Genomic DNA, 12,310 nt, shown 5'->3' with positions numbered 1-12,310 from the left:
TTCTCCTGAGAAACAGCTGGTGAACTTGAACTACCCACCAAGTCTCTGGTGGCATGAGGCCACCAGAGCTCCCTTGAAAAGTCCACAAAATGCAGTTTATTCTGATATACATGAGTTGCCATAAAATTCTAGGTCATGGGTTTTATTTTTTTGGTTCCAGATTATGATAGAATGATAGCGTCACTGACTGGATCACCACTCCAAACCTGTGCAGGCTGTTGACATAACCAGGATGTTAGATATAACCTGTCAATCTAAAGGAACCCTGGTGGCACTATGGGCTAAACAATGTGTTAGTATTCAAAGGTAAGCAGTAAGAGCCCACTTCTACTCAGAGAGCAAATTCCATCTCTCCCTTCTGCCCACAAATGTTGAGTCAGTCTCCTGCTGTGAAGATTTACAGGCCCAGAAGCTCCATTGGGTAGGTCCACTCTATCCTACAGGGTTTCTATGAATCAAAGTGGATTCAATGGAAATGAGTTTGCAATATGATAAATAAACTTTTCTTTTAAAAAAGTAGGTTTATAAGCTGTCTGCTAGCCTAATTGTTGTTGTTGCTATGTGCTGCTGAATCTCCTGCAATTCATAGTGACCCTATGTACAACAGCCCCAAAACTGCTCTATCCCTTGCCAATCTTACTGTCTCCGACACACCTATCCCCATTACTACAATGACTGAATCAATCCATTTCATTGAGGGTCATCTTCTCCTGCGTTGTCCCTCCACCCTCCCAAGCATAACAACCCTCTCCAAGGACTGGTCCCTCCTTGCAACATGTCCAAAGTATGTCAGACAAAGCTTCAGAATCCTTGCCTCCAAGGAGCAGCCTGGTCTCACCCTTTCCAGGACGAACCTGTCTGTTCTCTTGGCAGTCCATGGTATATTCAATACTCTTCTCCAGCACCATAGCCCAAAGGCATCAATTCTCCTTCTATCATCCCTAGTCACTGTCCAGCACTCTAATGCATAACAAGTAATTGCAAAGACCATGGCCCGGATCACGTGTACCTTAGTCCCCAGACTGATGTCATTGCTCTTGAGTACTTTGGAGAGGTCTCTAACAGCAAGCTTTCCCATGCAATTCCTCTTTTAATTTCCTGGCTACTGGTACCAAGAGTGTTGATTGTAGAGCCAAGCAAACTGAAGCTGTCAACAATCTCAATCCCTTCACCTTCTGTCATGATGCCACCAATCGGCCCAGCGGTGAGAATTTTTGTTTTCTTGATGTTGAGCGTAAATCCATATTGAAGGTTGCAGTTCTTAACCTTCTGCAACAAGTGTTTCAGGTCCTCCTCAGTTTCAGCAAGCAGGGTTGTGTCATCTACATAACGCAGATTGTTGATGATTCTTCCTCCAATTGTGATGCCACATTTCACCTCAGAAAGTCCAGCCTGGAAACAGGACATATCCCTGGTGTACACCATTCCCAATATTGAATCATGCAATGTATCCTTGCTTTGTTCTTCTGAGTGCCTCTGGTCCAAGTATAGGTTTCACATTAGCACAATCAAGTGTTCTGGGATTCCCATTCTTCCACAGTTTGTTGTGATTCATACAGCCAAATGCCTTTGTATGGTCAATGAAACACAGATAAACATTCCTCTGGTACTCTCTGCTCTTAGCCAAGATCCATCTAACATCGTTGTTACGTGCCATTGAGTCGCCAGCAACTCATGGCAACCCTATGTACAAGAGCCCTAAACCCTGCTCTATCCTGTGCCAATCGCATTGTCTCCAACGCACCTACTCCCACTACCCCAATCACTGAATCAATCAATCAATCTCATTGAGGCTCTTCCTCTCCTGCACTCTCCCTCTATTTTCCCAAACTTGATGTCTCTCTCCAAGGACTGGTTCCTCCTTACAGCATGCCCAAAGTGTATGTCAAACGAAGCTTCAGAATACTTGATTCCAAGGAGCAGCCCCGCTTCACCCTCTCCAGGACAAACTTGTTATCCCTAGCCTAATAGAGACTATAAAGCCCTCCATTGTTAATAATAAAGGATTGGTTTAATATATCCTACTTATGCTAGGAATATCTGTTCTTCACAATAAACAGAATAAAATGAAAGGCGATTTAAAAAAAATTTTAGTTCGAGGTGGTATGATCCCAGATCCTTATAAGAATAAGAATGACTAAATATTTTCTCTATAAAAGGATGTAGTAGATACCGCCTACTACACTATAACACCATTCTCAAAATGGCTACAACCTTGTAAAATCTTATTAGGGGCATTGGAATTAAGTGAGGTCCCTGAATGGTGCAAGCACTTAACAAGTAGCTGCTAAACAAAAGGTTGGTGGTTTGAGTCACTCAAAAGTACCTCAGAAGAAAGGCCTGACAATCAGCTTCCAAAAACCAGCCATTGAAAAATCTATGGTCAACAGTTCTATTCTGATACCACGAGTTGAAAGTATTCTATCGTGCGATAGCTAGCAGGAACCAGGCAAAGCCCTTTATGTTTACTTAACCATAGGTGGCTGGTCCAAGCAGAACACAACCAGAAGTAAAGGAAATGAGAGTCAAAGCCAGCTGAGCTAAAATCCCAAAGGCACACAGTTCGATTCTACCAGTTGTTCCACAGAGGAAAGACAGGCTATCTGTGATAGGTTATCATGTGATTAACTGCCTCTTAAACCATACTGGAGGAGAAGGTATGAATTGGTTCTGATTCTATAGCACAGAACAACTTCTTTTAAAAGCAGATGAAACAAGCGATTACCAAAAATAACTAAGATGGAAAGAGAGAGGCCACAGAAACATGGATGCAAGCTTATTTTACAGCCAAACCAGTACCCATTATATATATTTTTAATAAAAAATTATATATATTTATATAAAATGGTATCTATTTATATTTCTAAAAAATATATATTTATATTTATAAAAATTTATATATCTATAAATAAAAATTTACATATATATATCTAAATGTATATATCTCATGGTGGTTTATTTACTCACAATATGCTTTCTTTAAAGAAAATAAGAAAGAAAAAATACAGTTCATGCTCTGGCATTCGATTCTCTATGGGGAAAAATTGCCGTAGGTACTCAAGTGCTGTGGCCATTTTAAAGCTGCTAGAATGAGACAGCCAAAGATTTGAAGCTTCCACTCATGGCATCCCTAGGGTGCTGGGAAGGGCTCCAAAGAGGAAGAGGCAACAGACTAGAAAACGCTAGTTTATTATTATTATTACTTTAAACAATTTTTTTTCTAATCAAAATAAAATAAAACCCTTGACAAATCAGAAACCACATAAAACCACCAAAACCCAACCAACCAACTTTTTCTTGGGTTTTGAAAACTTAAGAGTGCAAACTGGTGTCCCATTCAACAAAGTAGGCTTCACGGTTTTGATCAGAACCCTCACACTACACCAGCACTCTCCCACTGCCTCCCTGGGTCTCCATTTCCATTCACCACTCCTTCCTAGCTCTAGTTGTTTCCTGAACTTCTGTCCTTGGGCAAATGCTGTATGTAGTTAATTGTTCTGAAGAGTATACTCTTCCCTGGTAAAGGTGTTGTGGACCATTAAGTTAGAACTCCCTCGTAGCTGACAGATGTTCAAGGCAATAAATTAAAGAGAGATTGACTGTGTTTCTCTCTCAGAGCCGCTAGTGGATTCAAACTAAGTGCCTTTGAATTGGCAGTGCAATGTGTTACCAGCAAGCCACCAATGCTCCCTATTCTACTTTACAGTCCTGTAGAACCTCTAGTGTTATTCTGCTCTTCTCCAAGGTCACTATCAATTGGAATCAACTGGGTTAATAACTTTATATTTATTGTTCAGCTCCGAGTGAATATGCAAATTAATGTTTATTGCTGTGTTATTCACAATAGCAAAGAGACAGAAACAACCCAAGTGCCCAACAACAAAAACAAATGGATAGAAAAAAACTAGGGTATATTTACACAATGGAATACTATGCAACTCTAAAAAATAATGGACTTGTAAAACATTACATAACATGGGTGACCCTGAAGGGCATTATGCTGAGTGAAATGTCTCAGTCTCAAAAGGACAAATACTGCATGACACCACTGTTAGGAAGCAGGACTGACATGGAGGGTTGGGAGAAGAATAGGAAAAAAGTGGATAGATAATGAACACTGTATTGGAAGAGATCACAGAGAGAACTATTTAAAAGTAATATATGATTAGGCAGATGTATAAGGCAATGGTCCAGAATAAGAGGTACATTGTAAAGAGGACTGGGGGAGGGGAAGGGAAAGGGTACGAGAAAGGAGGAAATTGTGCAACAATGAAAGATTTAAAAAGAAAGAGAGAGAGAGAACTAAGGGAGGAAAACGGGAAGTTGGGGGATGAAAATGTGTAGTAATGAATGAATGAAAATCCAACTTTTCTGTATACTTTCATTAAAATAACAATTAATATTAAAATAATTTTAAAAAACAACCAACACAAAGTTGAATCAAAAGAGTTATTTCAGCTCTAGGCTTCAAGAGTGACTAAGGGCCACAATTCTGGGGATTCAGTCAGTGTCTAGCAGGCCAGTAAGCCTAGAGTTGTTTACGTTATTTTGTTTGTTCACATTTCCCCCCCACTTCATTTGGAACCTTCTATTGTGATCCCTTTCAGAGCGGTCAACAGTTGTAGTCGAGCATCATCAAGTTCTTCTGGTCTCAAAGTCACAGAGAGGAAATCTCACTTGTCCAAGTGTCCTCTGAACAAACATTCTCAGACATTCTTCACTGTCTTTGCCCAAGACTGAGAGAGTCCAATAGGTACATTCAGATGACAGCTTGCAAACTTTTAGGACCCCAGTTACTCACCAACGTAGGCTGCAGTTTTCTTTATTAACTATGTTCTATCAGCTAACCTATATGTCCCTTGTGATTATGACCTTGAGATGGTAGGCCCCGAGACTAAAGGTGTTTAGCTATGGCTTAGATGTTTTCACAATTTTGCTCTACTCCTTCTCTCATCCTCTTTCTCTCTATGCATATAGATTTACTTACAGTAATTGTTTTTGGTCAAACATTCTTCTAGGTCGTATAGCCCTGGTCTGTCCATTTGCTGTACAGAGGTAACTCATGGTTGCTGTGAAGCTAAACACTGTGACACTTATGTGTCAAATGCGAGAATGGTTACCCATGGTGGCCAGTGTTTGGTGGAGCTCCTTGATTAAAACAAGCTTGGAAGCAGGATGAACCTGGAGAATACCTATGAACCTGGAGAAAGGATGAAAGTTAAACAGGAGGTGTCCAGAACTTTCATTCATAGGGTCGCTATGAGTCGCCTGCGACTTGATGACACTTAACAACAACAACATATACAGATACATCTGTAGAAATACTGCCACCTCATGTGAAGTTGTAAATGTAGCTTTTTCATCTAAATTACAGGTGAAGAAGTAATGGCAAGTGGAATTTTACTCAGAGAAAAAGTTCCGCTGCTGCCTGCCTACTCTTTCTTTCTGCATTCCTACCCTCTTTTTGCTTAGTAACTACATTATTTTCCTTCAACTTTCCCCTCAAATTTCTACCAGAACTGCTTAATTCTAACTCATTTTTTAAAAAATGTTTTAACCTATTACGTCATTATCATATATCATGGCTATAAGCATTCACTCAGGTATCAATTACTGTTATCGAAAAAGTCCCCTAAATCTAGCTTCCTAGTCACTCCTATAGTCCAAACGAGGAGGTGTCATGCCATCCCCCAAACCCTTCTAGTAAGCAGACATTGCTCAAGTGAGGAAAGACAGGTGAAGGAGTTACAGCGACCAAAAACTCCAAACTGAAGCCAGCTTGGGCACAGAAACGATGCTTCTCCCAGCATGCTCTGTGGTCCTACCAAAGCCCAAATGCTTTTTCCTAGGAGGATTATTTCTCAGTCTAATTTCTGATATGCAAGAGAGCAAAAGGGGTGGAACTGAAAGAACCATTTGCTCAAAGTCCTGGCATCACACTCAAGTCCTTGCTCCCATCAATCTGTGCTGTCTGAATTTTAACACACAGCAGCCACAATGTACCCAAGACTGTCAGTTGATAAGTCTAGAGTGTAAACTATGTGTATATATGACTTATCAACCGACAGGCAATGTTCTGTTGTGGGAACAAAGTGGAAGTGCCATTGCACCTCCAGGATTTCATGACTGGGGAAAAAGACTTTTTTTTTTTTTTTCAATTTTATTATTTTGTGTGTGTGTACCGTCAAATCAGATCTGACTGGTACAGGAAGAGACGGCCCCTCCTCCAGCAGAGCATCTGGTGGATTCAAACCGCGAAGACAACTTTAAGAAGCAAATACTAAGCATAAAAATCTACGTTTACTTAATTCTTTTCTCCCAATAATGTTTTCTTGTTGTTGGCTGCCTTTGAGTCGATCACGACTCATAGCAACCCTATGAACAAAAGGCCTGAAGCCACTCTACAACAACCGACATTTATCAAAGTTCATAGAGTTTCTGGAGACGTTATTTAGGAAATGGATGCCACTCCTGCTTCCAAACCTGTTATAGAATGTTACTGGTTGAGTTGCCTGTGGTGCATAGCAACCCTATGTACAGCAGCTCTGAACCCTTTCCTGTTCTGAGCCAGTCTCACTAATTCTGACACACCAACCCCCTTTGCCCCAGTCACTGTATCAATCCATCTCTTCAGGGGTCTTCCTCTCCTGTGCTGTCTGTCCACCCTTCTGAGCACAACGTCCTTCTCCAAGGACTGGTCTCTCCTGGCCACATGCCCAAAGTAAGTGAGGCTGAGCTTCAAAATCATAGCCTCCAAGGAAAGACTCGGTTTCACCCTCTCCAAGACAGACCAATTTGTTTTCTTAGCTGTTTATGGTATGTTCAAGACTCTTTTCCAGCACCACAACTCAAAGGCATCTATTCTTCTGTCATCCTTAGTCACTGTCCAACTCTCTGAAGCATAAAAAGTAATTGAGAGACCATGGCCTGGATTAGGCGCACCTTTGTATCTAGACTGACATCATTGCTCTTCAGCACTCTGGAGAGGTCCATGACAGCAGATTTTCCCAATGTAATTCATCTTTTGATTTCCTCACTGCTGGTGGTAAGAATGTTGACTGATCAGAGCAAGCTGTAATTGTGTACTCCAAGAAAGCAAGTTGTTTGCTAACGAGTCCAATCTCTCCTCCATCTACTATGGTGCTGCTAATTGGCCCAATGGTGAGAAACTTTTTATTCTCAATGTTGTGCTTCAATCCATACTGAAGTCTACAGTCCCTGACCTTTTGCAACAAGTGCTTCTTCAGGTCTTCTACAGTTTCAGCAAGCAAGGCTGTGTCATCTGCATATCATAGGTTGTTAATGAGTCTTCCTCCAATCTTGTTGCCACACTCCTCCTCCTAAAGCCCTCCCTCCTAAATGATCTGTTCTCCATACAGATTGAAAAGGTATGGGGACAGGATGCATCCCTGGCACACTCCTTTCCTTATTTTGAACCATGCAGTGTTTCCTTGGTCTGTTCTGAGGTCTGCTTCTTGGTCCAGGTATAGGTTTTGTATAAGGACAATCAAGTGTTCTGAGATTCCCATTTTCCTCAAGGTTAGCCACAATTTATTGTGATCCACACAGTCAAATGCCTTTGCATAGCTAATGAAACACAGAAAGACATTTCTTCTGGTACTTTCTGCTCTCTGCCAAGATCCATCTGACATTGGCAATAATATCCTTAGTGCCACGACCTCTTCTAAACCCAGCTTGTACCAGAAGGTAGTTCTGTCAATGTACTGTTCAAGTCTTTTCTGGATAATCTTCAGCAGGATTTTGCTAGTGTGTGATATTAATGATATTTTTCAATAATTTCCACACTCTGTTGGGTCACCTTTTTTTGGAATGGGAATAAATATAGATCTCTTCCAGTCAGCTGGCCAAGTAGCTATCCTCCAGATTTCTTGGTACAACTTGATGAGCACATGTAGCATCTGTTTGCTGAAATACACCAGTTGGTATTCCATCAATTCCTGGGGCTTTATTTTTTACCAAGCCTTCAGAGCAGCCTGCACTTCCTCCTTCATCACCATTACTTTTTTTAAAAATGATGATAGCTCATAAATATTTTGAGCCCTGAATATCTTTTCACAAAACAGGTACAGATCACCTTCCCAGAAAAATCACTTACTCACTCACTGCCATCGGCTGAGTCGGAACCGACTCATAGCTGAAACTCCAGCAGGCTTTCTGGGACTGTAAATCACACAGGAGGAGATCACTCATCTTTCTCTCAGAAAAACAGGCATGCATACATGAGAGTTCACTTCATTTGAGCATAATTTATTTTTTTTAAGTTGCCATTTTTAATTTTATTTTATTAATTTTAATGATCATTTCCAGAGATTTTGGATTTCGAGTCATTCATTGTTGCATGTTTCTCCCTGCCCAGCACCCCTCCCCCCCTCCCCCCAGTTCACGCCTCTCTTTGAAAAGTAAAAGAAAAATTCTTTCTTTGGTATACAATCCCCTGCACTCCTCCCACCGCCCCAGATACACTCCACTATGCACCCTTAATTCTGGACTCTTGTGATAACCAAAATACCCTATCATATATCACTTTTAAATTATTCTCTCCCTCATCTGTTTCAATGCAGTATACATAATTTATCCGGTTTTTCTCCATCTTACCCCAACCCTGATGTCATATTTTCAAGAGGAAACCAGTCTTTGAAGAGAGACATCCTGCTGGGAAAGGTGGAGACTTCAATGAAATGAACTGGCACAGTGGGCTCCAGCATGAGCGAGATTGTGAGGATGGTATAGCACAGTACAAAGTTCATATTTATTGTCTACAAGGTCGCTGTAGGTCAGTCAATTTAACAGCACCAAACAACAATTGAGGGTTCGAGGAATGTCTTGATGTTCATTCATAATTTCTGGAGGCCCATGTTGTTGCTCTGTGCTGTAGAGTTGGAACTGACCCATAGCTAACCCTTGAACAGTTTTTTAGAGGCAGTAAATCACACAGGAGGAGACTGCCCAGTCTTCTCTCATAAAGGCCCACAGAGCCCAGGACAATTCTTGCTCTAACAGCATGACAGAAATGCCTTCATCATGTCAGAGGTACAGAATAAAGATCATATACATGCTCCCTCATCATTCTTCATACTTTCTGAAGGCACATATTAAATAAGCACTCTTTCTTAGCAACTCTGTTGGACTTAAAAACAAAACAAAAAACCCCAAAACTGAGAAGCTAATGATTTGAGTATAGAAAATAAAAATTACTAGTTGTAAGAAGCTGTAATGTGACCTCAAAGACACGCGGTTCAAATCCACCAGCCACTTTATGGGAGAAGGATGAGCAATCTCCTCCAGAGTGATTTACTGCCTCTGAAAATCCACTGAAGGGTCAGCTATGGGTCAGTCCTGACTTGATAGCACTCAACAACAAAAAGGCTATACAAGTTCAAAGTACGAATTAATTCTGCTGTAACTTAAAATCTGTTAATTCCATTTGTATTTCAGTACACAGAAATAAACTTCTGAGATATATGTTCTCTTTCAGAAAATGTTTTACTAATGTGTGTCTCTATACATTCTATGACACAAAGAAACAGCAGTTAGAAACATTTTTAAATGTTCAACACCTAGATTTGTGCCAATGAAATTTGTGAGCTAACTTATGTGAGTAGCTGATTTTTTTTTGTAAGGCCATAAAGATTTATAGTTTTCAAAAAAACTATGAGATACCAAATAGCAAAATTCAACAGAACGGCAAATAACAAAAGGCAAGGGTGGCATTTAGTTGTGGAGAAACTGGAACCCTTATTATGGGAGTGTAAAATGGTACAACCACTATGGAAGGCAGTATGGCGCTTTCTCAAAAAGTTGCAAATATAAATACCATTTGACCCAGCAATTCCATTACTGGGACTATACCCTAAATAAATCAGAACTGCCATCCAAGTAGATGCATATACACCCATGACTATTGCTGCTTTGTTCACAATAGCAAAAGTTGGAAACAACCCAAATGCCCATCAATAAATGAATGGATAGAGAAGCTGTGGTATATTCACACAATGGAATACTACGCTGCATTGAAAAACAAAGAACTCATGAAATTGTATACAAAATTTGTGACCCTGGAGGACATTATGCTGCATGAAACATCTCAGTCACAAAAGGACAAATACTGCATAGTGCCCCTGTTGTAAAATGGGACTGACATCAGGGTGGGGGGAACATAAGAAAACAGGGCATAAATAATGTATACTGCATTGAAACTGATGAGATGAGAGAGGGAACTGTTTAAAAGGAATATATGATTAGGTATTATTTTCACAAGATTCCAGTAAAAGAAATGCACAGTAAAGTGGCCTGTGGACTTGGCATGGGGGGGCGAGGGATTGTATCTAACAATGAAAGAAACTTTTCTTCTTTTCAAAGAGAAAAGCAAATGGGGAGGGGGTGGGCAGGGAGGAAAACGTGCAACAATGAATAAATGAGAAAATTAAATGGGAAGAATATGCTGGATAAAAATAAAAAATAATTAAAAAAGAATACTTTTTTTAAAAAGATATTTATACTCTATCTTTCACTAGTGAGTCAAAACTTTTAGGAATGTTTACTTTCAGGTACACTTCATATTTTAAAGTCTTTTCCAATTCATCTTGATATTAGAGTATGCTTAGGACTGTTGGACAAAACTATAAATTACAAACTGAATTTACAGAAGTGTTTAGCCAAGACCCTGAATAGCTGATAGAATGTCTCTTGAAAATTTAAGTACAAGGGGCAAGTGATACTTTCCTAAAAGAACATTAAAGCTTATTTTAACCCGCTAGAAACTTGCAAAATTATGATTAAAACCAAGTACCAACTTAAAAACATCATTCCATCACTTGACAGTTATCTCTTAAACAATAACATTCCCATGAAATTATGGGAGATAATCACTCAGGATAGATAATCAACTGACATTTTCCGTTTACACTCCATAGTAGTTAAAACAGAAAGTAATCTTTCGTTATTGTCCTGCTCTAAATCAAGAAACTAAACAGTCTGATGCGATGTACAGACAGCATGTAGGTCCAATACTGCACAGTCCAAATAGCAAACTGCACTCCTAACTCAAAGCCCAGGCGTCTGATATTTTGAATCCTGTGCTGGTCAGCAGGATGGACAATCGCCACCTTTACTTTTCAGCCTCCCAAACCAAAGGTGACTTCTTGTTGTTGTTAGGTACTCTCGAGTTGGAACCAAAAGAAGGTCAGCCATAGGTTCTTGCTAGTTGGCAATGAGTGGTTATTTTAAAGCCGGGGAGGTGTGTCACACCCTGCTGTTTTTATGTACCTTCGAGTTAGAACCCACTCATAGAGGAAGAGCACCCTTTTTCAGAACAGTAAATCGTCTGTGAGGGATTGCTTCTTTTTCTCTTGCAAAACAGATGGTGGATTTGAACCACAAGCATCTGGGTTGACCGAGCAATTACCTCCAAGCCACCAGAGCTCCCTATGTCACCTTCTTGAAAGGTCAAACAAAACCTCAGAATCTTTATTCAAGGTAACTTAAGAGTCAAAGTTGCTGTTGAAAGCACTACTGATCACAGAATCTGAACTCACGGATAGGAGGAAAATTTTGCTGGTACAGACTTGTAGTTAGAAATCAGTTACATTTTAAAGTCGTATGTTTGTATTTACAAGTCTTCTTTGAAAAGAAATTAAGGAAAATGGGGAGAACTAGCCCAAAATTTAGTTAAGATACCGGAAACAAACAAAAATATAAATCCACCCTGAGGCAAGGGAGTCCTTCCTGCACCACTGCTTCATCCAGGATAGCATCGCTCGGAGGACGAGGTAGACAGGAAAACTGGAAAAGAACTCTGGGGCTCAATAAAGCAGTTAGCCAGGGCTCAAAACCGAGAGGTGTTTCTTCTGGGTGATTAACTGTATATCTCATTGCAAGTGGAGTCCGCTTGCCTGTTTCTTTACTCGCCTCTTCCCATTTAAATGTTGCGATTTACAAGAATCTCACCGAAGTGGAATCAAAGTGACTTTTGGGAAGCGACGCCAATATGATCCGCAGTGTGCTCCGGAAGCGAGTATCCCCACGCAGCAGACAGCGCTTCTCACCGGTCCCCACCCCCTTCACTTTCAACTTCCCCTTAACTGGGACAGTCACTCGGGACTTTCAAACGAAATCAAGTGGGAGACACTCAGCAGCCCCCGCCATGATCACCGCCGGGGCTTTGGCTTCGCCCGGGACTGCGCGCCAGGGCGGACCCCGAGGCGGACAAGTTGGGGTCCCCCACACTCTGCTCAGAGCCCCGGAGAGAAGAGGCGCGGCCCCGCCAGGGCCGGAGCCGCGCGCCCTGAAC

General features: G+C 40.8%; 1 protein-coding gene across 1 annotated transcript in view; it reads left to right on the top strand.

Annotated features, from left to right (window-relative positions):
- Window positions 1-12,007: 12,007 nt before the first annotated feature.
- THOC7 (THO complex 7 homolog (Drosophila)) overlaps window positions 12,008-12,310 on the top strand; it is a 25,320-nt gene continuing 25,017 nt past the window's right edge. Inside the window, exon 1 of the mRNA XM_006893868.1 lies at window positions 12,008-12,272. Within this exon, the coding sequence (XP_006893930.1) occupies window positions 12,008-12,272 (265 nt within the window). The remainder of the gene's footprint in view (window positions 12,273-12,310) is intronic.

The sequence above is a fragment of the Elephantulus edwardii genome, unplaced genomic scaffold, assembly GCF_000299155.1.
Source record: "Elephantulus edwardii isolate Elephantulus edwardi_28Jun2011 unplaced genomic scaffold, EleEdw1.0 scaffold00132, whole genome shotgun sequence".
Classification (NCBI taxonomy): domain Eukaryota; kingdom Metazoa; phylum Chordata; class Mammalia; order Macroscelidea; family Macroscelididae; genus Elephantulus; species Elephantulus edwardii.
Note: the sequence above shows the minus strand (reverse complement) of the source record. Positions and strands in the feature narration are given on the sequence as shown.